At 36.3% G+C, this 26,428-nt stretch overlaps 1 protein-coding gene and 1 long non-coding RNA gene across 6 annotated transcripts in view; one reads left to right on the top strand and one right to left on the bottom strand.

Moving 5' to 3' along the window:
• DPYD (dihydropyrimidine dehydrogenase) overlaps window positions 1-6,670 on the bottom strand; it is a 794,994-nt gene extending 788,324 nt beyond the window's left edge. Inside the window, exon 1 of one of the 2 annotated variants that reach the window (XM_078072719.1) lies at window positions 6,510-6,670. In XM_078072719.1, coding sequence (XP_077928845.1) covers window positions 6,510-6,548 — 39 coding nt within the window. In that variant the 5' untranslated portion in view covers window positions 6,549-6,670. The remainder of the gene's footprint in view (window positions 1-6,509) is intronic. The other variant, XM_036111511.2, reaches the window with a different exon arrangement.
• Window positions 6,671-6,707: 37 nt separating this feature from the next.
• Window positions 6,708-26,428, top strand: part of LOC118547858 (uncharacterized) — a 107,150-nt gene continuing 87,429 nt past the window's right edge. For 3 of the 4 annotated variants that reach the window (XR_013448029.1, XR_013448030.1, XR_004923302.2), the window contains exons 1-3: window positions 6,708-6,900; window positions 7,024-7,053; window positions 12,184-12,287. This is a non-coding gene — a long non-coding RNA (uncharacterized LOC118547858). The remainder of the gene's footprint in view (window positions 6,901-7,023; window positions 7,054-12,183; window positions 12,288-26,428) is intronic. The other variant, XR_013448028.1, reaches the window with a different exon arrangement.

Raw genomic sequence — 26,428 nt, 5'->3', positions numbered from 1 at the left:
TTTCTTTTCAGAAAAGGATAAAACTAAACTCTTCTAAATATAGTTGAGAATGCAAAGAAATAATTTTCACCAATGCACTGGTCCTGATATAGTCTCAAAAACAACCCAGAAAAACACTAAAAAATTAATCCATATGTATACTGCAGTAAAATAGTAAGGGTCGGGGGGTCAGCCCTGGATGTGAATCTTATTCCCTAGTGTATTAGACGTGGATAATCCCATACAGACAGAACCTATGCCACATACTTCCTTTGAATCTTCTTCAGTTTACACTAGAAGGCTGGCATTACAGAGGGCATTAAAGACATTTTTAAAATAGAAATAAAAGAAAATGAAGTGGGTCTTTTTAATTTAATCTGAATTTCAGAAACTCCCCCCTTCTCATTGGTAATATTGACAAATAAAATTGAGGAACTTTCTTATAAGACATATCTGCAACATTTCTGAATCTGTAATGAGCATTCACTGTAATTCTTTTAACTTCTTTAACTACTCCCCTCTCTCACATATTTTAACAGACTTTGATACCACTAGTTAATTTCTGGAATTGAACAAAATTTCAACCAAATGACATTTACATAATACACATGATATATGCAGTAGTGATATTTAAAAGAAGTACTACCATTTAAAAAACATGTATTTTATGTGACACATGCTATCTGAGGCATTATATGTATATGACACTAATTAATCATTATAGCTATTGCATGAAATAATTAAGCTTAAATCCAACTGACAGAGGAAGAAATGATAATCCAGGAAAGAACTTGACCACAATCACAAAAGTAAAAAAATAAGAAGCCAGGATTAGAACCCAGCTCTGTTTTAATATGATGCTTTCTTTTTTAACCACGAACTAAAGCTTGATTTTGTGAAATACAAAAGAATAACTGTATACAAATTTACTGACTTCCTAATATCAATAAATAGATATCTGTGGTGAACATTCTAAAAGAAAAGTTATACACTGAGTTCACCTCTACCAGCATAACATTTTAATTACAAGCAATGGAAGAAGTAATAATTATAAACCACAGGAAATATATAATCCTATTAAGAGTTATCTCAGTAGTATAATTGGCTCCAAGATATCAGTGAAAATCCACACTATTAATGTTTGAGGCCAAAAAATACCTTCTGTTTTGATATAGAGGATTAAGAGCAAATGAAATCCAGAAGGTAAACATGTCACATTTGAAAATCAAAATTCTGACTACAGATAAATTTATAATCTTAGAATGTCTTATTAAATATTTTTGAATTAAGGCAAGTTATAAATGACATAGAATTTTTCTTACAGTTTTAAGGACTGAAGGTTTCCACTGCATATTTGTCATTATAGCCATATAGCTGAGAGGCAGAAAAATAAATTCGCCAATCCTATTTTTCAATATCCTCTTTAGCCACATTGAAGTCTGGACTGTATCAAATATCATATTTTCTCTGTCATATTATTTTATAACTTGATTTTTTCAGTCAAATTATCTTTAATTTTAGTGTTTTTAATTTTATAACTTAAGTTTATGCTTATTAAAAATTCTCCCACAGTGACCAGATAGGTTTACCTTACTGGAAAGTCTATTTTTCAGCTCTTGAGTTGTTCCCTGTCTGGTAAAATGCTGTATTCAAATATTAAGGTAAGAGATTGCTTAAAGATTATCCAATTATCTCAGTATTTTGGCCCTAGATGTCTTTCACATTCTTATCAATTCCTTATGTTCAGCTTCCCAAAACTGAATTTTTCTTCCAGAACATCAGAAAGAAGGCTACTGGAATTCCAGCACATTTTTACAATTAAGCAATCGGACAACAGTATCTGCTATGATTATGATTAAGCAGATCCAATGTAAAAATTTCCCTAGTGATAGATTCATCAATAGTCATTAATCTCACAGTTTTTAATTAAACTTCTAAAATTGGTCACTGAATCCGTGTGTAGGTGGTAAATTTTAAAATATATATATATATACTGAAATATACATATGACCATGCTTACATAGGTAAATGTACTTTAAAACTACAAGGAGCTATCGTATGGAATAAAGGAACTTCCCAAATCACATCATCAGACATATTTTCATTGCCCAGCTAAATTCCTCAGAAAGGAGAAATACTTTAAACTAAATATGGTCCACAGAACAGAGGACAAGCATATTTTTAACAACTCAAACTCATAAAACAGGTTTATTTTTTTTTTTTTAATTTAAAAGGCTTAGCAAGTCAAGATAGCATTTCCATAGATCGGTGGTGCCCAATCAATAAAAGAAAGGAGACAAGAAAAAATTGTCACTTACACACTGAATAAAAAACATAAAAATTTTAAATAAATAACCATAACTTCTGCAAAGTTGAATCTTTATTCTCTCCTTTGGATCCATGACCCTCCCCACTCCCCTGGGACAAAAGCAGTTCTGATAAAGGATACTTCGAAATACCTCTTCCATCTCTATGAATTAATTCATAACCCATGCCTTCCCTTTTTTTTTCAAAATGCTGCTTAAAATGAATTTTCTCCAAGTTGTTTCCTTTATTTTCCCATTTTCCAAATCCATCATTTTATTAGCTTATTTTCTTAATTAATAAACAGAAAATTCTCAATTATCCTCTCGAATGGAAGCCAGAGTATAAGTAATTTAGAAACTATTTCTATTTGACTTGAAATGCACTGTGATTCTGTAGACAATGGACTGAAATCCCTTTTTGATTCAGGGTAAATGTGAAATGAGTTTATACCCTTTAATACCCATTAACTGATAATTCAAGGAATGGACCTTGACTTGCGATTGTGAAAGCATTAGAGTGGTAGGTAGCAATTTAGTTTGGCTGTAAATATTTACCAAAATTACTATTATTCAAAAAGTTAAACGCTTCCTGTGGCTATATACATTTTCCTTTTTTTTTTTTTTTTAAGATTTTATTTACTTATTTGACAGAGAGAGACACAGCGAGAGAGGGAACACAAGCAGGGGGAGTGGGAGAGGGAGAAGCAGGCTTCCCTCGGAGCAGGGAGCCAGATGCAGGGCTCGATCCCAGGACCCTGGGATCATGACCTGAGCCAAAGGCAGACGCTTAACGACTGAGCCACCCAGGTGCCCCTATATACATTTTCCTTTAACTATACTTTTATAATCTACTCTCAATTATCCATGTCATTGGAAAGGAATAAGAACTTGAACACAGTGCACTCTTCCAAAATCATTCTTACTTGCTTTTAAATGTGCAAATATTGACCTATACAGGTTATCAATTCAAACTAAATGAAGTACTGTGAAGATATTGCTGAAGTCAGGAAAAGTGATCAATATTGGGAATTAACCTTCTCTGAAACCTTCCCAGGAGAATTTGTATTCAAAAGTTATCCTAGACAAAATTCAGCTTTATCCAAAAACTAATTCCATAAAGTAAAATGACTTTTAAAAGTATATAGCTATTATTAATGAACTTTAGAATGCCAATTATTTCATTGACAGTGATTTTCCTAAGATACTTGTTCATATTTTTTTTAACATTTGTCCTTTTTCCTAACAAGATGTCAACTTGTGACATTTGTTTTATTTTCTATTATGATTTTATTTATTTAACAGATTATGCAAATATGACTCAGAGAATCTAAGTAACTTGCCTAGAATCACAGCTAAAAAGAGTTAATTAGACCTCAACCCCAGACAGTTAGCTCCAGATCCCATGGTCTGAACCACATTAATGTGTCAGGGAAAAAAATGAACAGACAAAAAAAAAACAAAACATACAAAAACAAAACCTTCACTTTTTTTTTTAAGATTTTTTTATTTATTCATTTGAGAGAAAGACAACATGCGCATGCTCAGGAGAGCAGGACAAGGGGGAGGGTCAGAGGGAGTGGGAGAAGCAGACTCCCCGCTGAGCAGGGAGCCCTGAAGAAGCCTGGATGCAGGGCTAGATCCCAGGACCCTGAGACCATGACCTGAGCCGAAGGCAGATGCTTAACTGACCAAGCCACCCAAACACCCCCAAAACCTTCACTTCTCATGCAGCTTCTACAATTACTACAATGACAATTTTTGAGTATATGAACGAGGTTCTATTGCTTAATATATTACTTACTAATTCATCGTTGTTATGCCTATCTTCCAGCCTGTAATATTCCAGTTTTGGGGTTTGGTGACATTCTGATTGTTTTTCATGTTCCCAATCCTTCAAACCCTGATGTGATTATTTAACTGAGGCTAGAAATTATGGAGTGAACACACAAAGCAAATTTGTATACCTCAGTAACTTTTTTCCTCAGAAACAAAGATATTTCTTGGCTGCTTCACTGAAACCTGAGGTTTTGTAGCTTATGGGGAAAATTAAATCACTATTACAGAAGCTTGTCAACATCACCTTCTGTTCTTTCCACATTTATCAAGTGAATATGTACTTTGTTTCATACTGATTTTTCTTTTTTTAAGATTACTCCATGTACTTGAGACTAGAGCAATGGTCATAGTCAGATCAATCTCTAGACAATAGTCTTAATGAATTCATTCAAGGAAGGCAAATCCAATGTATGCATTCAAATTTAATAGAAAACTGAGCTTTCATAATTCATTCTGATTCTTCAAACAAAAATGAACTTTGGTGAATCGATAGGATCAACTGAGACATCTATTCTTGAATGTGTTCCCTTAGGCTTAATGTATTTTTCCTCACTGCATTATATTTTAATGATTAATTTTACGCTCTCTCATGGTACTCTAGCTCATGAATCACAGGTACTACTTTGAGAGAAAAGGAAGGTACTGTATATAATGAAAGATATTACTGATTAAAATGTGCTCCATATATGAACTACATAAAAGCTGAAAAACTTTACCACCATTCTAGATTGTAAGTAATATCATACAGATAAACTCTACAGATTAAGATTAGATTGAGGTGAGTGTGAGGGTGTGGATTTCTCAAATGATCTTGGTTCAAACAACATACAAAACTAAGCTACTCATTTAATGTGTCACTGGCATCTTTTCCTTAGTGTCAGATGGTTAAGAACTGATTTCAAAGACAATTGCAGGAGAAATACAGAGAAAGAAATCAGTTAAGCAAGTAACACACCATTCTAAAAGCCAAAAGCCACCTGCCCTCTGACACTCTATTCTCTAAAATCAGTACTGTCTGAATGCTGTCAAGTTTGCTATTTAGCTTAGTTAAAAAAAAAAAAAAAAAAAAAGATTTGGTTAAGTCAAAGTAACAAGGACCAAAAAGACTATGACATAAATCAAGTATCTTTTACCCTGTGCACACATGAATAAGTATTGAGTTAAATGTATCTTATCGATCAATATTTTCAAAATAGTAAACTATCCACAAGAGAAACCACAAGTAAATTAACCAGATAGGTCACTACAATATAATTTGACTCTTGTTACTAAAATGGATTTTTCCCAAACTAATGTATGGAGTGGGGAGAAAACACTACTACCATCTCCCAAAGAGAACACAAAGTTACTTCAATCAATGACAGAGGAAAAATGTGGCAAAAGCAGCTATTCTGCAAACAGGTGGTTTTAAACTTTTACTTAAGCCACTGAAAAGGACTGAGGAAAGAAAAATTGTGTCATTTATAAAAAAGAGAAAATATACACGTATACACGGACACACATTTTATCAGAGAGGGGAGACTCAAAGAAAAGCCTCAAAACACAACAAAAAAAACTAAGAAGCAATTTATCTTAGCTCACAAATGCTGAATTGGGTTAGTATGTCTAAAATCACTGTTTATAATTAAATCCTTCTCGTTTCATACATAAAGATCTTAGGGAAAATTGAAAGGAAATGGTCATGTCATTTCAGGTAGGACCTTATTCACAGGAAGAAAGATGCCATTTTTATATAAACAGTGCAAGAGGGGATCAACAACTGTTGAGAGGAGAGAAAAATACAGCTCGTTTATGTTTTTCTGACAGCACTGCATTTTTCAGGTTCTCAATACTTTGTTCCAACCCTCCCTATGTTAAATAATTTCATAAGCAACAGTATGGCTAGCGGGAACTGCTGTAAGAGTGGACACACAGATCTTTATTTCTATGCTCCACCTTTGCATTTATTCAGGATTCATCCACTGGAGGTGGGGGCAGCAAACAGGTGCCCCGAAACGCATACGGGGGGAGAAAAATCAGTGTGGGGGTAGACTGGGTGGGAAATGGGAGCTCCTATCCTCCAGACTCCACCTCACTGGAACTCTTGTGCCTCTTAGTCACGCCATTCAGGGCAGGACTAGACAGGCTTCCTCAATCCCCTCCAAAGTAAACAGCCAGGTCCCAACCCAAATGGTACCCCCTCCAGTCGCGGGACCCTTGCACTTCTCTTCTCTCCCTCGCTGCCCACGCCGGGCTCTGGCTACCTGCTCCTCCACCTCCCCCGCAGACCTCCCGCGGAGGCAAAGTTTCCCGCATCTCCCACTCTTTTCCGAGCGACCCCGGCGGCCTCCCCCGCACCCACCAGCTGGGCCCCCTCCCGCCCCAGGAGACCCGGCGCGCAGTAGGTACCTCGATGTCCGCCGCGTCCTTGCTAAGCACGGGGGCCATGGCAGTGCTCACAGCCTGAAGTCTCCTAGTGACAGACCCTCCTAGCGTCCTCGGGCTCTAGTCAGAGAGCGAAGTGACCGCCAGCCGTAGCGACAGAGTAAATAGGAAGCGAAGGGTCGGCGGCGAGGGGGCGGGGCGGGCGCCGGGAGGCCCCACCCCGGGGGCGGGGCTGCGAGCTCGGCCCCGCGGCTCCCGGCTCACCGCACTGCCCAGCGGAGCGACGGGGAAAGGAGCCCGGCCTATCCCCCAAGCTGGCGGCTTGTTTTCCTTCTACAGGAGGACGGAAGGGAAGGAGAGAGCGCCTGCTCCCGGGACTGACCTTTACTCTGTAAACTGTTAAAGCCTGAGCTTGGTAGGCAGGGGCCAGATGGGAGAGACCCACAGGACCAAAGGTAAAAGCAGTTGGCGCTTTAAGTAACAATTTGCTCCTTTTCCTTCCTTCCGCACGAACCCCGCGACGTTGGCTTCTGGGCAGCTGCATCATCTGGAACTCCTCAAGGATGAGGTAGTAAACGTTCCTCCATTCATCCAACAAATAGGCGGGAGAAGGCAAGGGCGCGAATCTAATAAAAGTAGTCAAAACCCGGGGGTGAGAGCGGGGGCAGGGTTATAGTGGGGCTGAGGGAGGGAGGCGAGCAAAATTTCTGCAGCCAGAAGTGACAAGTAGTAAGCGATGTAGGTGGTACAGAATCAAGGTTATATTTTTGCAGGACAATCCTTTCTAAGGGCTATTTACAAATATATATATTATTCTAAAATGTGAAGCTCTTTTGAAGAGTGCTTTATGTTTTGTTATAGAGCTTGCTGTGGAGAGGGGAGTGATTCTCGTTTAGGGACGGTTTCAATCCAAAAAACATTCATCTTCGAGTATATGTCTTCAGACTTCCCTCCGTTCTCCCGGTTAGATAGATACATCGTCCCCTCTTCTCCCATAACACTACCTGCTTACTTCTAGTGAGGCTTTTATCACACCTCTTAATCCTCTTGGCTAAATTGCGAGCACCTTGGACTCAGGTATTTCCTCCATATCGTTATTCTTCCATTAGTTCATTCATCATTTCATTCAACAAATATTTATTGAACATTTTCAATGTACCCAACACTGCCTTAGGTACTCTAGATATAATCTGTCTTCAGGAAGTACATCACACTCATGGAGATTTTACTCGGAGTAAGCAAAATAGTAAGCCTGCTTGGAAGATAAAAGAGAAAAGGGACAGAATAACTGGGGTATGGGTGCTCACCACCTTGAGTGATTTGGGAAGACTTCTTTAAACAAACCATTAGATTACCTTCCATAACCTGGAATTTACTATGGAATTTATTATTTACATTCTCTATGAATGGATACATTTTCTTGAATCAAATAGTATTACTAAGAAAAAACTATAGAAACCTTAAAATCATATTTTCTCCCACATTTTATCCATACCCAAGCTCTCAGGATTCAGCCTCCTAAAGAGAACTTGGAATATTTGTTCATTTCTCCATCTTCAGTACATCCACCAAGGTCCAAGCTACTGGTGTTCCAGCTTCTACTTTTACCCCTCTCCACTCCAGATTGAGTTTTAAAAAGTATTAATTGACTCATAGCTCACACACACACACACATGGACTGTATAAATCTTTCAGTGGTTTGCATTGCAGTCAGAATAAAATACAAACTCTTTAGTGGCCTCTTAATAACCTCCCCTACCCTTCTCCAGCCTCACCTATGGCCATTCTTGCCATGACTCCTTAAGTTCCACCACAAAGTAACCTTCCCTTCTTCCAACTATTTCTCCTCCCTTTGCACATGTCCTCCACTTGGAGGGCTCTTCCCTTTCTACTCATCCTTTAGGTCTCAGAGAAGGCTTCTTTGACCCATCCCAATCAACAAGATTAGACTGACCCTGTCTCTGTTGTTCTCTTTTTTAACACCTATTTTTTTGTCATAGCCCTATCAAATTTTATTTGCATATTTATTTGTGACTTGTTTAATAACTCTCTTCCATTTACAATGTAAGCTCCAGGAAGAGAGGGCTCATGTCTGGCTTGGTTGTTTACCGGATAGTCAGCTCCCAGCCCAGGACTGAAGCATAAGAGTCCAAGAACACTTGGTGATTGAATGAACACAGTAGATCCCGATGGTGGTTTATGCATTAAGCAGTTCATTTCAGAAGCTTTAGTTTCACCTTACCGTGTATTTTTCTCAATGTCCTACTTATTCCTGAGAAGTAAATCACAGTATCTATCAACAAATTTCTAGTTAAAATGTGTCAAACTAACTACTTTCCTTTTCATGAAGTAATGTTCCAAAGTCAGATGTTCCTGCATCTTCCTACAACCATACCTTAGCCAACCTCCAAAGTCATCTATATCCTCCTGGAGATATATATGTATTATATATGTATAATAATACTGTTATAATGGTATATAATAGTATTTATCATAGATACATGTACATACATATACGTATTTGGAGGAGAGAAAAAGGGTATATGCACATATACCTATATAACGTAAATATATGAGTGATGTATTTGATAACATATATGGTTCCTTCTCCAATTTAACCAGAGAGCTTCAATAATCAAATTCCTAACCACCATAGATAGAGACTTATATACTCTTTTAGACTGCACTCTACTACAAATCTTATCAGTTAGCAATCCATATTTTAGTTTTATATTGGTACAAGCGTCCAAGTTATCCTTAAGAGTTAGACACTGTATTTCCATATTCACTTTTTGTGATTATTATTCTCCTAAACCACCATAGGATAAGTTCAAAATATGCTGTCTTTCCAAAGGTAAGAGCTTCTTCAGTGACACTCAATAATCAAATATAAAATTTGAATGCTATTTTACAATTCCCCCCTGACCTCACCAAACAGATGTACCCAGTTCTAAGATATGTAATTAAAGCACAAATCATGTTGCTCACATGCCACACCTATATTCTGTGATCAGTGATTGAATCGAATAATATTTTAAATCCATTGAAATTCCACATTAAACACAGTTGTACCTGTAAATAATCCAAGCTGTTTAAAGCTTACTGTAAATGCATTCACACCACACTTTTTAAAAGTTGTAAATTATGATGGCATTTGTCAAGCTGTCCCTCCATCTGGAAGCACAGTCAAATATCAGGTGTTCCACATTAATTTTTTTGTAGACTTTGGAGAGACAGCTCATCTAATAGTGTACGAATTCACCAAAATGCATTTCAGCCTAATAGTTTATATTACATGAATGAATATTATTATTATTATTATTACCATAATCAGAAGGAAAGCTTATGAGTCATCTTTCATTTCTGAAAAGTTAAACAGTACCACAAATTTAGAAACACAATAAAAATGCAGATTTCCGTATGCTTTATTTTTTCCCCTGTGGTCTAGCATTAAGCAGGTTTTTTTTTTTTTGTATTTGTTCATCCATTTATTCATATCACAAACAATTGTGTACCCAATATGCACTAGTTACAACAACAAAACACTAGAGATACCGTGGTAAGTGAAATAAAAGTGAACTCTATGCTCATGCATCACCTTGCAGATGATTTAGGGAGGTGAACATTTGTCAAGTAATCACACAGTAATATAATATTTACCGTGACTAAAAATATCAAGGTAAAACAGAGGACTGTTACAGCAGAGGGACCTGGGAAATCAGTGAAGGACTTCTTAAGGAATTGCCCTTGCTGCTAAGATCTGAGATACAAAGTTAAAACAAAAAGGAAGAGATCAAAAGCATTCCAGGCAAGAAAGTAACCCTGCAAAGACTCCAAGGCCAGAGGTGTCCTGATAGAAAGGAAAAGAGGCTCTGATAGCTAGAGCAGAGGCAGCGAGGGGGAGAGTGACCCAGAGTGTTGCCATGTGGTATTTTAGCATTAGTTCAAGATTTTGAATTTTATCCTATAAGAAGTGGGAAACCATGGAATTTTTTTTAAAGCAGAGGAATGACGTGATCAAATATGTATTTTTGAAGTATCACTCTGATTGTAATGTATGTGTAATGCATATTCATATATTCACTTGGGTGAATGTTTTAAAATCAACCAAGAAAGTGATTTCTGGGAATGGGCTCAGTTATTTCTTCCACATGCCAGCCAGGATGGTAATAATCATTGTTACTGGAAACCAAAAAAGTGAATTTTCTACCATATAATAATGCCATTGTTATTTAGTATTTTGTTACACTTAATGGAGCAGAGCCCTGTGTTTTTAATCAGTCTGGAAAGAAAAACCTGCACCCCAGAAGGATTTCTGTCTCCATCAGTGTCTCTATTTCTGTTTTCCAACATAAAACTATGATGATCCATTTTTAATCATCTGAATAATGAATGACATGCTGTTCTTGTTCTGTAGTTTGTTTTTGTAATTGTCACCTTCCCTAGACTGTAAGGACCTTGGTGGTTTTGAATGTGCCTTATCCTTTTATCCTCCATGCCTAGAATGGATTCCCTTTTAGAATATAAGTGGCTGATTAAAAAAAAAAAAAAAAAATTGTATTACCCAAACTAGTAGTCAAAAAAATGCCAATTAAATGAGATATGATTTTTTACCTATTAGACTGGCAAAGATATTTTAAGGAGTGATTAAGGTGTAAGAAAATTAACGGATACTTAAGATTCTATAATGAGCAAAAACTTGTTACAGTATATAGGTAGAGCAATTCAGCAATATATAGCCACACTTTAAACACGTACATTTTCTTTGACCCAGTAACTTTATTTCTGAATTGTCATCTTAAGAGAGAAGGATTATGCTATATGCAAAATATACCTAAAAATATGGCTCATTCCAAAGTTCTTTATGCAAAAATAAAGTAATAACATAAATCTCCTACAAAAGGTGACTGATTAATAACTGTATTAAATTGATACAATTCAATTTTACACAGTGTTTATAAGTAAGGTGGTGGAATATTAACATCAGGGGAAGATACTGACAGTATATCCAAGAGCATATGAGATTATAGGGTCTAAATACACATGGATAAATCACAAACACGTTTTAGGTAATTATAGGGAAAAGTAAAAGTTACTTTTAAAACGCCATTGTGTTATGAGCAAATACAGAAACACATTTACCTTTTATAAATTTAAATGTGTATATATGCATGTAAGGCCCTTATTATTTGTACTATGGTGCTTGGCCCATGTTAGGCACTCTGTAATTTATATATGAAGTAATTTATATTAAAAAATACCAAAATTATCTATAATGTTCTATAATCCACTAAATGAAAATAATTATTAGTATCATCACATTCCTGGTTGAAAAGTTTTTAAGCATTATGGAACCTGGCAAATAGAATTATTAATATCATCTTAGTCCTAGGTTAAATTTTTTAAGGTATCGAAGCTGGCAAATAGTGAGAACTACTTAAGCTTTATCTCACTAGATAAAAGTAATCTGAGTGTTTGAAGAATGTCCTATCACAAAATAGTCATTTGAGTGTATTGATTTATTTAATCTATAAAACAATAAGCCTGTCAGTCTTTTGCTCCAAACCCATCATGGCTTCCCATTTCACTCAGTAGAAAAAATTCCACATAGTGACCTACAGGCATCAATAATATAGCTGCTTGTTTTCTCTCCTCCTAATTCTTGCTATTTCTGTTTGTTCCAACTCCATTCACACAGGCTTTTCCACTTCTCATTCCCTCTGCCTGCGGTGATATTCTACAGATATTTTGATGGCTAGCTCTTCATCAGTTTCAAGCATTTACATAAAGTTCACTTTTTTGGTAAGTTCTTCGTGACCACCAAGTTTAAAACTGTCGCTTGAATTTCTCACATTCACTATCCTCGCCTTACTGCCTTATTTTTCTTTATAGCATTTAATATAAAACAACATTCTATTTGTTTTAATTATGTGTTTGATCATTGTCTACGTTTTCCTACTGAAATGTATTTTTTTTTTTGAAATGTAAATTTTATTAGGTTGTTTCTTGCACTGCTGTATCCCCAGTCTGGACCAGTGCCTAGCACATTGTATATGCTCAAAAATATTTTAGATGAAACAGCTAGTAGGTTATAATCCCTTACCATTTTTTCATGCTTCTATATTAGCATTTAATATTGAATATTACACATTTATGTGTCTGCCTCCCCACCAGAAAGAATTATTCAAGGGCAAAGACTATGTCTTAATCATCTTCGAACCCTTCAGGGGTTCAATGTATGTAATATATGGAAGTAAGTAAGTGTGCTCTAATATATGTTAATCGAATGAACAAGTGAACTAAAAATCAGCCTGTTTGGGTACCTTCCCAGTAGCACTTGTTCCAGTGCATCTTTTGATGTTTAAAAATTGAAATTTATCATGTATGCCAATCAGAGAAACTCTAAACTAGAGGCTTACTCTGAAGCATATTTTCTGTTCTCATTCTTGTCTTAGCAACTCACTTGGCAATATATGATAAGTATAACCATCCATGTAAAGTACTTAGAATATTTTCAGTGAATTTGAAAATATTTTACATTTCCTTATTTCATGTCTTAAACACTTGCAAAGGGTTTCATTAATTTTATTTTTTTCAAGTATTCTGAGCATTATCTTCTCCATCTATTGAAAACGTTATGTCTTTTTTTTAAAGATTTTATTTATTTATTTATTTTGAGAGAGAAGGAGAGTGAGGATGAGCTGGGGGAGGGGCAGAAGGAGAGGGAGGGGAAAAGGGAAAGAAAGAAGCAGACTCCCCGCTGAGCAGGGAGCCCAATGCGGGGCTGGATCCCAGGACCCCCGGGTCATGACCTGAGTTGAAGGCAGACACTTTAACTGACTGAGCCACCCAGGCACCCTATCATGTCTTTCTTTAATATTTGCATCCAATTTGCAGAGTACAAGGGGATGAATTTTTGGTAGTTTGTATCTTAGGCAGAATAACCATTTAACATTCTTTTAGAAGAACTAATATATTATGTATGTGTGCCATTGGATGTGATGTGTGTGTCTGTGTGTATGTATATCTGTATATTACCACCACGTATACTTTTTCAGTTTATTACTCAATTTATTGTCATCACTGAACTCATAAATTTCAAGGATCTTGTTTTAGGTTTCAGTTGAAAGAACTTCCATTAGTTTTTTTCTTCTTTTCCTTTTTTTGGAAGGTGGGGTATGGTGGAAGAGTAAGGGATGCTGATTAGTATGAGTCTTCCAAGTATCACAAATACATTTCACAATGTGATCTTTGATAAATGTCCAAATGGATTTTAAAACTAAATTGAATTGCTTTTTATTGAGCCCCATAATTTATTCCAACCATCTGTGTCACACACACAAAAGTTTGTTTCTTAAGGGCTTTATGATATTTTTTGTCCCCCTCAGCACCACCATTAGGATATAACAACATTAACATATTTCAGGATTAACTTTGGTCCCCTAAAGAATATAATACATCTTTCAGTCAATAAACATTTTTCAACACAACTATTTGCAATTTGTAGATTAAAAAATATGGAACTGAAAAGCATTCTTTTGGCATCATATTTTCTATTTAAAGGCCACCAAATGTTTCTTTCTGAGAGATTGTATTGAGCGGTTAGGATCTTGGCATCCACTCTTGTTTTAGGGAAAGATTTTCCTGGCCCACACTTGTTGTTGCTGGATAATGAATGACTAGAGTATATGGACAGAGCCACCTTCCCATCTGTACTAGCCTTAACTACCATTGATTGCTGTGTTGCGTCCTCTGTTGAACCATATATGCTTAATCATTAATTTTACTTAGAGCTAACAAAAATACCTCTCATTATTGATCATCTATTGTATGCCTAGGACATTACACATATTTCTGACTTAGTCATCATAATAATCTGAATTTAAACATAGAGAAACTAATGCTTATGTATTTTGCTGGAATTTCTGATAACTAATTTTTTATAGGAGTTATTAAAACAATACTAGAAATTAGTGGATTTTGTTTGTTTTAAATGCATTGTAATTTATAAAGTGCAGTTTTAGTTTTCTTTGTAGAGAATGATACTTTTTTTTAAGATTTTATTTATTTATTTGACAGAGAGAGAGAGCACAAACAGGGGGAGCAGCAGGCAGAGGGAGAAGCAGGCTCCCCACTGAGCAAAGAGCCCGACATGGGGCTCGATCCCAGGACCCTGGGATCGTGCATGACCTGAGCCGAAGGCAGATGCTTAACCGACTGAGCACCCCTATACTAACTTCTAGAGTTCCTACAGTCATAGTGGGATTAACTGTATATTTTTACAAGATTTCTAGGTAGCTGGTCCTGCCCAGGACTCTCACTCAGTATACCTTCCATCTTATTATTCTGCCTTGAAATAGAGTAATAGTAGCCTATGTTCCCCTGCAGAATCTCTGTCTGCCTATTTATCTTTCTTTCTTTCTATCTATCTTTCTATCATTTATTCTATTCTATTCTGTTCTATTTTATTCTAGTATGTCTATGACCTATAATAACCCTGATGTACGGAAATGATATTATCTATATCATGGCCTTTCTGTGCTACAGTATGAAACATTTCATATATATGAGTACATATAAGTAACATATATGGCTATATCAACTACATCCTAAATAAATATATATGTATATGGTTGATACGTATAGTAAATTCACGCCTAGATGATGAGCTCTATTAGAGACTTTCATGCAAATATAATGTATTAAATACTATTCCATCTTTCTCCCATCATTTGAACTAAGCTAAATTGCTAAACATATAACATGAATTTCTAAACAACTCATGATGCATTGATACAAGAAGTAATTCATACTTTAAAATAGATTGTTCTCAGAATAAGAAAAATGTAGCTAAGGTGATAAAAAGAGAAAGATGAGAGAATTTGATATCATTTAACATAGAGAAGATAAAGCTAGTTCAGTTTGAATAATTTTTCATATTTAAATAATTTTTTTAATAGGAATAGTGAGCAGTTGTTTTCTATTTTGGCATCAGATCAGGAAATAGGCTTAATAAATTATAAGATGGGGCATCTGGGTGGCTCAGTCTTTAAGCATCTGCCTTTGGCTCAGGTCATGATCCCAGATCCTGGGATCGAGCCCCGCATCGGGCTCCCTGCTCAGTGGGAAGACTGCTTCTCCCTCTCCCACTCCCCCTGCTTGTGTTCCCTCTCTCACTGTCTCTCTCTCTGTGTCAAATAAATAAATAAAATCTTTAAAAATAAATAAATAAATAAATAAATAAATAATGAGATAGTTTAATTGGATATAAGAAAAACAACCTCTATGTCAAAGTAATAAAATATTAGCATGGACTACTAAGGGAGATATTAAATATTTATACCTGGAAATCTGCAAAAAGAACATAAACAACCATGTTTCCCTGCCTGAGAAACGCAAACTGCTGGACAATATGATCTCAATAGTCTTTACTAATTTTTTATTTTATAGATATCACTCTTTCTTTACTTTTCTTCCAGTTTCTCTGCTAGTTACAATACATTAAACAGTAACAATTTCTGGCTTTTGTTTTTAAACACATCTGATTATAAGATTATTAACTATAGTTTCTCTTTTACATTCCATTGTCAAGAAGTGAAAACAGTGATACATCAGCCAGTTTTTCAGGAAGAATGCAGATTCCAAGGTAGATCACAGTTAAAATGTATCCCTTAACATACATATAGTAAGTGGATGGTTAAAACCATCTTTAAATCATAATACTCCCTTGTTCAAAAACCTATTGGCCCTGCAGCAGGATGGCGTCAAGGGCTGTCTGGGCTGTGCTCAACCCCACACCCATCAAGCGTGGGCGGTCCTGTGTCCTCTTGTGACCCTGGCACTTGGCTTGGAGGCTGCCCCTGCCCCCCCACCAGTTGTGCCTTGGTGCCTTGTCTGCCCCCAGCTGTGCCTTAAGGACTAATTCTGGCACCCCTTCCAGGGGGCTCCCTGAATGCCCTTTTCTCTGAATGCCTAGTTCTCCTTAATGAGGCCCACGGGGAAAGGGGCTTTGGGCCCTGCCCCACTCTGCTTCGGAACACCAGGTTTTCCTGAGAGCTCACCCAGGCCAAGGTTGGACCCCTCCCCAAGAAGCCAACCCAGTGCCCCTCCCCCATTTCCCCTACTGACCAGTTGATCGAGCTTTCCACACAGATGTTGCTGTCTGTTGTGGTGCCTTCTCTCAAGTTAGGAGTTCTCAGCTGTCCCTAACCTCTCCCTCACTGCTCTTTGAATTGCTTCCCCCTCAAGATGTTCTCTCCCTTCCCCAAAGAAGGAGCCACAGAATCCTGAGAAGATGAATGTGCTCTAACCTACCCCCATGTGCCCAGGCCTTATGCATCTGCTGACTGACTCAGCCCCCCCTTCCCCAGGCTCCTGGGGGCCTTTCCTACCCCCATCAGCATCAATAAAACCTCCTGTCTCCAGTGGGAAAAAAAAATGCCCTGTCAACCACTCTGATCTTAACCATTTGTCCAATATACCAAATTCACAGCTCTTTCTATTCTTTGTCCTTGGATTAACACCAACATGATACAGACCAGGTGACCATTCAACAATGTTGGATCAGGAAATTCTACACATAGGGAACAGCAAATGCAAAACTCTAAATTCTCTCGTTCTGTCATTTTCTCCTGAACATACATAGGCACACGTATATATCAACGTCATTTGCTTTCTCCTGAATATTTTCCTTTGCTGCATACACACTGACATTATATCTGTATTTGTGTATTTGTTTATTGTCAGCTTCTGCTTCCATATCATAAATACTGTGATCAAGGACTGTTTACTTTTTTATTCTCTACTGTATTGCCTGTACCTAGAAGAGTGTCTGGCACCTGATAGACATTTAATAAATCAACCTTTCACTTCACTTTCAATTTAAAAGTAGATATTATCTCTGCAATGCCAAAATCTGATGAAAAAACATATTGTTTATAGTTGTGACTATAGCCAAAGTCAGTGTATTTGTGACTGAATATTATGCTTTCCATCCGTATAGTTTGTCATCATGGAAAGAGAACTGTAGTCTGAAGGTGAAGTGGGAAGTACAATTTACAGAAATCATATCATTTATTCTTTCTCAAATGAATCAAGGCTTATTGTCTTTGGGTAAAAATATATTATAAAAAAACTTACAGTGAACCTCTTTTCTTCATATAAGAAAACACTTGCTGTTTAAAAAATGTGATTCTCTCTCTGATGTGAGAAGAATTTATTCCATTCCCTATCTGAGAATTTCATTGCCATTTGCATGTTGCCTGGAATACAAATTGTACTTAGTAATCAATCAGTGTTTAATTGCTGCTCAAGTAAACCCTTGTAATCAGACTTGCTGTAAAAATGTTAAGGTGTGCAAAAAGCATAAGGTGGCATTTTCCCCTCCTTCTTATTATGCCTGTGTAACTTCCATTAATACTAATAGGAGGCACAGCTGGTCGTCAACAGGAGATTACAGGTTGCTGCTTAAATCGTATTTTATTTTTATACCTTGGCAAGATTTATGTATTGAAATCAGGTGGCCAGATTTTTTGCTGTTGTTAAGAAAGCTTTTACTCTGAAAGAATGAGATTGGGGGAGGGAAATTGAGTTTCAAATTTTTTATTTTAGGAATATAAAGACTCAAAATCCAAGCAGCAGCTTGTCCTTATACAGCAAGTCTGTCTTATTCTTTAGCACCAGCTGGAGTCCCATTTCTAATTTGCTGTGAAGAATTAAGTGATTTGAGACCCATACCCTGGAGTATTTGACCTCCAATGTCAACCAGCTAGCTTGCAATTCCCTTGGCTGAAAAGTTTCTCCAGAATTGATTTGAACTAACATCAGTTAAAATACTCCGCAATTTAGTAGTAAATATCACTGCAAATCTGAGTACAAGTTTATAGCCATGAAAAAAACACACTGTAGAATATTAAGGAAAAGAGTTTAGGAAACATGAAAAGCCTTGGTGATCAGAAGTGTGGTCATAGAACCTTTCATCTCAAGGTCATGGTTTGAGTGTGGCGTAGTTGGGCGGCTTACCGGCTGCAGACGGTTGTTTGTGGCATATGTGAGCTATGTCAGGGCTCTCAGACTCATTTCTTTGTGGTCAGGTCCATTTGTCATAAAACAGCTATTCTTGTCCTTCCAAATGCCACGGTATTGACAACCCTAAAGGAGAATAGAAGGACTAATAGGGATAGAGTTAGAGCAGTATCCTCATTACCCCAAATGCAAGTCAGGCTCCTTTTATCTCAGTCTTCCTTTTCTCATGCTGTTGCTCCCATCTGGATTGTTGCCCATTTTTCTCTATGCCAAATCTAGTCTTTCAAATCATTCGACTCATTCCTTCTCCCTCCCCATGATACTTTTCTCAGTATTCCCTGTGATTAGTACATTTTTCTCATCCCTGACCTTGCTTGGTATCCAGTTACCTCATAGTAGATGGATTACCAGTGTGAGTAACACTATTCTAGATAGGAGAATAAGTGTCGCCATTCCCCTAACTCTTGTTAAACTCCTCTGTTCTCATTCTCTCTTCATTTTCTTCTTCCCCAGCTTCCACTACCGTTAATTAACCACATCCCATGGAGACATGTTCCGCTTTTTACTCCAAAATCTCACCGGCTTCTTACCCTAAAAACACTTCCCCTGACAACCGGTAGTTCTGCTGTCCTTAATTTTGCCCCTGCCTACACTGATTTGCTGTACTATCTACTCTAAACCGTGAAGGGTACAACAAAGCTTGAAACTAGAAAAATCTCCATTCATTTGACGTGATAAAGTAGATGAAAGAGGAAGTGGATGGAAAGTGTGAAGCAGAAGGTGAGATCAAAAGGTACAGGTACATTCTGAGAATCCCTGCTTGGAAAACTAGATAGTGATCACCTTTCATAGTCCATTTTCCCATATTTATCAGTTCCATGTGTTTGCTAGGTACTTAGTACATTTAATACTGTTTTTCAAGTATATTAAGAGTCAATTTAGCCTTATGACTTTGTTCAATTCCCCAAATCTTGAAGACATGTTCTTTTTCCACGAGAAAAACTGTATGGTGGGACTGAGTAATAAAAAGAGCTACCAGTTATTGAGAGATTACTTTATACCAGGCACTGCACTTACTATTTATAGTAAATGTAGTACTATTTATAGTGAATGCAGTATATCATATTATATAATATATACAATTATATATAACTATATAGCTATAATATATAACTTATATAGCTATATAATTATAATATATAACTACATAATATATATGATTACATAGTTAACTATATAAATCTATATTTTATATAACTATATAAAATCTCATTCAGTACTTAATCTTGGAAGATATTATGCTGCTTGTTTTATGGTAGAGAAAATTGGGCCCTCAGGAGTTTAGGTACCTTGACTAAAGTCACACTGCCAGAAATATCAAAGTTTCAGGCTGAACCCAGATATTTCCAACTCCATAGTCTATTTTTTTAAATTAGTGTTACATACAATCTCTTTAAATCCTAATGCACTGTGATGTAGTCATCCTATTTAAGCACCTAAAGATCCAGTCTGAGATTTGACCACAATATATCAAGTCTGCTGTAAGAAATTACTATGCTTATGTTTTCAACTCTGTACTTTATTTAACACATATAGTGGAATGAAGGAGAATTGTGTTTCTGTGCCATTGTATACCAACTCTTGCTAATCTAAGTCTTTGTCACCAGGTAAGATTTTGAGTGTAATAATCCATTAACTCATTATTTCTTTTTTGTCTTTAACACATTGCTGAACACTGAATAAATGCTCAACAAGTGCTTATAGCTTCAAATTGATATTTTAATAACTTATCAAGTTATGGAAATTCAGAGATTTGTGCCCCAACAAATCTTAGTTTCAATTTGAAAGAAAACAAATATACCCTACCTCCTAGTACAGTACATAAGACTATATATAATACATAAATCAGTTTTCCTAGGTTTTGAGGGATATGTGATCATTGTTTATTCACATTTTATTTTTTTTCTGAATATGGTAAGAAAAATGTAAAACAAAAAAAGGTAAGGGAGGAAATATAAAATACTCGTAATTCTGCCATCAGTGCTATTATAATCTATGTCAATTTACACAATTGGTATTATTTTAATAACCTTAATTTGTAATCTGATTTTGTTTTACTTAACACAAAATATGATATTTAATAAATTCATGTTATTCTAAATGTGGAGTATTCAATAATGTATTGGTAAGTATAGGCTGGGCTCTGCTGCAATAACAAATTACTCCAGAAACTTCAGAGACATAAACCTTTGCTACATATCCTCTTTGGGTTGACAGGGAGCCTCTGCCCCATGTAGTAAGTAGGATGCAGATTTCCAGAGGTTCCACTTTCTTTTGATAGCACCTTCTGGAGCATGTGACCTCCTTAGTCACTGCAGCACATTTTAAAGGTACAGGGAGGTTTCATCTAAGCAATTAACTGCTTAAGCCAGAAATGACACATGTCATTTTCACTTGTAGCCAAATGGCCAGAACAAGTTACATCACCCTGCCTAATTGCAAAGGGGCTGGGAGCTATAAGGAAACACATGGAATATTGTATATAACTAATCTCTGTCAATTTTTCCCTTTAATATAACTCTTCTAGCTTTATGTTTAACAGCAATTTCTCAAAGTTATGATTATTAAGAAAGGCATCCTTTCTTTTTTTTAAGTGTTGATAAAAATGTAGTAGTTACTACCCTTAGACTTCAGACTTATATTCACCAGAAATATCACTTAATTCTATAATTAGAACTTAATTTTTATTTTGAATCCTTAATCAGCCAAATGGAAAAATCAAAATCTCAGCCAATGTAAAGCTGCTTCTCCCTTTCTCCCAGAGTTGCTTCTAAATTCTAGGGGGTTTATAAAGTGCCAAAGTCTTGGTAAGGAGGATAGACACCTGCTCTTCAGTCATTTTCATCTGTGTGATGAATGATGACATGGCCATCATCTGTTCCGTTCATTGGTCCACACATGTAAATAGAGTATGCTTCTCTTTCCTGAAGACAAGCCTTCCAGAGCATCCTGCACTCTCTTCCATGGGGCACAGGGAACATGTTATTCTGCAACTCTGGCCACACTAGGAATTTGGCAGGGCTGGGATGAGGGTGAGGAGTTGTAAAACAGGTAGGGATCAGGTTCTTAGAAACCTGAAAGTGACTAATTTTTCATCCCTGATGGGAAGGATGAGCAATATAGAAATTGACATATCACATTTTCTCCCAAATCTTATGATGTAGCATAACCTTGTTCCTGGACATTAGCTTTTGAAATGAAAAAGCTAAAATTTAATTCTTTTTACTCATATTCTGTTTACTAACCTTTGTCTGAGGCTATAATCACACCAAATGAATAGAGGAAAGGAAAAAAAAAAATGAGGAAAGGAAAAAAAAATACATACCAGTTTATCAAAATATTATTCTATTACCTGCTGACTAAGTCTTCATGGCTGGTTACTTCTGTGTAAGGTAGTCATATTCAGCACCATGCAACTATGTTATCTTGTAATACCTGATTGTCCAGTGTTTATTTGGGATCGTGGAGCCAAAATTCCCCTGTAATAATATGTGATCCAATCATATTCTCAACCTTAGAATTTTACTTAGAGATTCCGATGTTCCAAATAAAATGTAATTATGTATTTTTAGAAATGGTGGTGGTGGGACAGGGGATTGTTGTTATTTGTTCATTTCTCAGTTGGTTGTTGCTTTGAAGAAACATTTTATCTGCCACTGGGGGAAGGTGACTCATTAGCTGTGAATATCATTTCCTCCTTCCCTTCATCTGGTTCCTGGAAGCCCTGTCATTGTGTTTCTAAAGAGCTATTTTCCAGTCTTCCTATATCTTTACATGGTGGAGAGAGAGAGAAAGAGATTAAGAGACAGAGAGAGAGAGAGAGAGAGATTGGGACAGAGAGGAAGGGAGCACTCATAAGCTCCTCTCTTTTCCTTTTCTTGTAAAATACGAATCCCATCATGGGGGCCCCACCATCATTTAAACCTAATTATCTCTCAGAGGCTCCATCTGCAAATACTATCACATTGAGGATTAGGGATTCAATATATGAATTTTGGGGAGACACAACATTCAGTTCATAACAGTGTGTGTGAATGTGTTTAGTATGTTCTTTCTGGCACTACAAGATGTTCCAAACTCATATATTCCCCGCACCAATTCTGGAAGCAATAATTTCTCCAAGGATCTCCAGTTCGTTTTATTGGAGCATGGTATTAGAGACCAAGATGGGTACACCAGGTGTGCTTATTGCTAGTGGAGTATCATTATTTCTAGGTCTTTTCAGCAGATAGAGCAAGAAAATATATATGTGTATACTAACCCTTGCATATGTAAATGTCTATAAATATTTTTATATGTATTCATCTGTGACTATATCAAACTAAATATGAGTTCCTACTCATGGTTCTATCTGTGACTATATAAAACTAAATATGAGTTCCTACTAATGTTTCTATCTCTAATCCATTACAACATTGATCATTCTAACCCTCTCCCCTTGCTTTTTTCTGTAACCTTCTATTCCAAAAGTAAGAAACCTGGCTCTCATCATCCTTACTTACTTACTCAGTTTCAGTGTGTATGTATGACAGTACCAGAATTGTTACCCGAAACCCTATGGGAAGCAGCTTTACCAACTATACTGCAGTGCTTATGTATAGTTACTTTTGCCTTTAGATTTACAGACTACTAATTTCCAATTTTGCTTTGGCCAGCATCTGTTCCCCTACTCCCGTCAGTGTGGTTATTTCATGTATTTGTAATACAGTTAGATTCTTTTGTCATCATTTACATTCCCTCCTGATATCCCTTGATTTCCTAAATAATGTCTTTTTAACTTGCATATATTAAGGTTTACTATTTATGCTATAAAGTTCTATGTGTTTTGACAAATGCATTATGTCATGTACCCACTATTAGTATACAGAATAGTTTAAGTGCCCGAAAATATCTCCTGTATTTTGTCTATTGAAACTTTTCCTCTTCTGGAACCCTTGGTAACTGCTGGCCTTTTTACCTACTCTATAGTTTTGCCTTTACCAGAATGTCATATAAATGGAATCATACAGTATGTAGCCTTTTCAGACTGACATCTTTCACTTAGTAATATGCATATAAGATTCATACATATTCTTGCATGGCTTCTAGCTTACTTATTTTTATCACGGAAGAGTATTCTGTTACATACATATACCACAGCTTGTTTAACCTTTCACCTACTGAAAGACATCTTGGTTGCTTCCAGCTTTGGTGATTATGAAGTTTGTATAAACATTCATGTGCAAAATTGATTCTTGGCTTTATCTTAAAAAATCTTTAGCTATAAATACCATAAAATGTATCCTTTAAACATACCATACCATAAAATGTGTCCTTTAAAATATATATATTTAAGTATTTTTAAGTACAATCACATGTTGAGCAACCACTACCACTATCTAATTCCAGAATAATTTCAGCATCCCAGAATGAAACCCTGCACCCATTAACACTTATTCCCTATTCTCTCTTGCTCTCAGCCCCTGGCAACCACTAATCTACGTTCTGTCTCTATGTCTTTGCCTATCTGGACATTTCATATAAATGGAGTCATACATGTTACCTTTTCTGTCTGACTTATTTAACTTATAATGTTTTCAAAATACATCCATGTTGTAGCATGTATGAATTCCTCTTTATGTCTGAATAATATTCCATTACATGGGTATATCACACTTCATTTATGCCTTTGTCATGTAAGGGACATTTGGGTTATTTCTACTTTTTAGCTATTAAGAATAGTATTGCTATAAACATTTATGTGCAATTTTTGTATGAATAAATGTTTTCATCTATTTTGGGTATATATATACCTAGGAGTGGAATTTCTGGATCATATGATAGCTCTATGTTTGATTCTTTGAGGAACTTCCAAACTCTTTTCCAAAACACTTGTGCCATTTTAAATTCCTACCAGCAACGTATGAAAGTTCTGATTTCTCTGCATCCTCACCAATACTTTTAATTGTCCATTTTTTAAATTATAGCCATCTAATGGATATGAAATGGTATCTTATCAGGGTTTTGATTTGCATTCTTTTAACAACTAATGAAATCAAGCATCTTTTCATGTCTTCCATGTGCAGATTTTTGTATGAGCATAGTTTTCAAGTCATTTTTGTAAATACATAGAAGCACTATTGTTAGATTATGTATTAAGGCTTTGGTCTCTTTATTTTTATTCAAAGAAATGTGATATGAATTGCAACTGATATTTGTGGAACAAGACCTACCTGTTCCATATTATGACAGCTAGCCATTTGTTAGCCAGAGAGGAGGCAGAAAGCTCATATTGCCCTATGTAGTTAGTTGTTCCTTGAGTGTGGGGAGGAGAGATATCGCCCTCTAGGGGAGCTTGCCAAAGTAGTGGGGTACTTTGGTTGTCACAATAACCAGTGTGTGCTATGGGCGTTTAGTGTCTGTGGCCCAATCAATATTGTGCAATGTGTTAAAGAGTCTTGCACAATCAAGGAATGTCCTATCTCAAATGTCACTGAACATCTTGGGTGAAAATAATTGCCACACGTATGAGTCAGCAGAAACCAAGGGATCGAAAACCTTGAGAGTAAGGTTCAAAATTTGCAAGTGATAAAAGCCAGCTTGGAAAGGAAATACTGGTTAACTGACAACTTTCTGGGACTGAAGGTGATAAGATCTCCTTTCTAGAATTGTCTTGCATCTTAAATCATCTTGGTACCTCTATAGGATGAGCTCTGGGTTCCCTGAGATTCTTGTTTTCCATCTTTATATTTTGTATCTTCATACTGACTACCAAATATTATTTAGATTACTTAAATAAGTATCTGATTTTTGCAATCAAAAGATGCTAACTAGCATACTTTCCCCCCCATAAAAATATGGAGAGAATGGCATTTAAAGAGGGGGGGGTTCAAGTTCCCACTTTAAAGTTTTTCATTATAAGCTGTTAGGACTAATATTTTCATTGTGGTTAAAACATTACAAATAATTGTAGCATCTTTAAATATTAACCTGGCAGGCTTATTATTTGGGATACTCTAGTGAGTTGCTTTTTCCTATGTGATGCTAACAAATTAGTTTCTCAGCACACTCCAAATTATGAAATTGAAGCCAATTTTATTTCATTTTATTTTATTTTTAGAGAGAAAGAGTGTGCAAGTGTGGCAGGGGGAGGGACAAAAGGAGAGGGAGAGAGAATCTTAAGCAGGCTCCACGCTGGGCTCAATCTCACGACCCTGAAATCATGACTTGAGCCGAAATCAAGAGTCAGAGCTTAACCGACTGAGCCACCCAGGTGCCCCCAAAATTGAAGCCAACTTTATTTTTTTATTTAAATTCAATTAGCCAACATATAGTACATCATTAGTTTCAGATGTGTTAAATAATTCATCAGTTGCATATAGCACCCAGTTCTCATCGTATCATGTGCCCTCCTTAATGTCCGTCACCCAGTTATCCCAACCCCCTACTCACCTCCAACTGTAAACCAAATACATGGGTAGGGGAAAAAAGTCAGTACTTTGCAAGTTTATTCACACTATGTGATACATTATTTTTAGAGAGCTTAGTATTTTGCTAATGTATTCAACATTATAAGCCAGGAATAAAACTTTTCAATTTAACTCCCATTGATAGGAATTATAGCCTAAGTTGTAGTGAAGTAGAACTTTGTTAAAAGAATAACCAAGTCACATTCTGTACATACTAAAGCATTTAATTCACATATACTTGAATTTTGCATGTTACTAACATGTAAATTCATTTTACCCTATTGAGTAGAGACTAGAATATTGTGTTCTATATTAGTAGCAGCCAACTCAATAAGTAGTGATTAAGCCATGGGGTAGTCTGTTCCATTGGCAGCCCCTGATGAGTCAGTCTCCTGGTATTCATCCTCTTGT

Source organism: Halichoerus grypus, chromosome 5 (assembly GCF_964656455.1).
Source record: "Halichoerus grypus chromosome 5, mHalGry1.hap1.1, whole genome shotgun sequence".
NCBI lineage: Eukaryota > Metazoa > Chordata > Mammalia > Carnivora > Phocidae > Halichoerus > Halichoerus grypus.
Note: the sequence above shows the minus strand (reverse complement) of the source record. Positions and strands in the feature narration are given on the sequence as shown.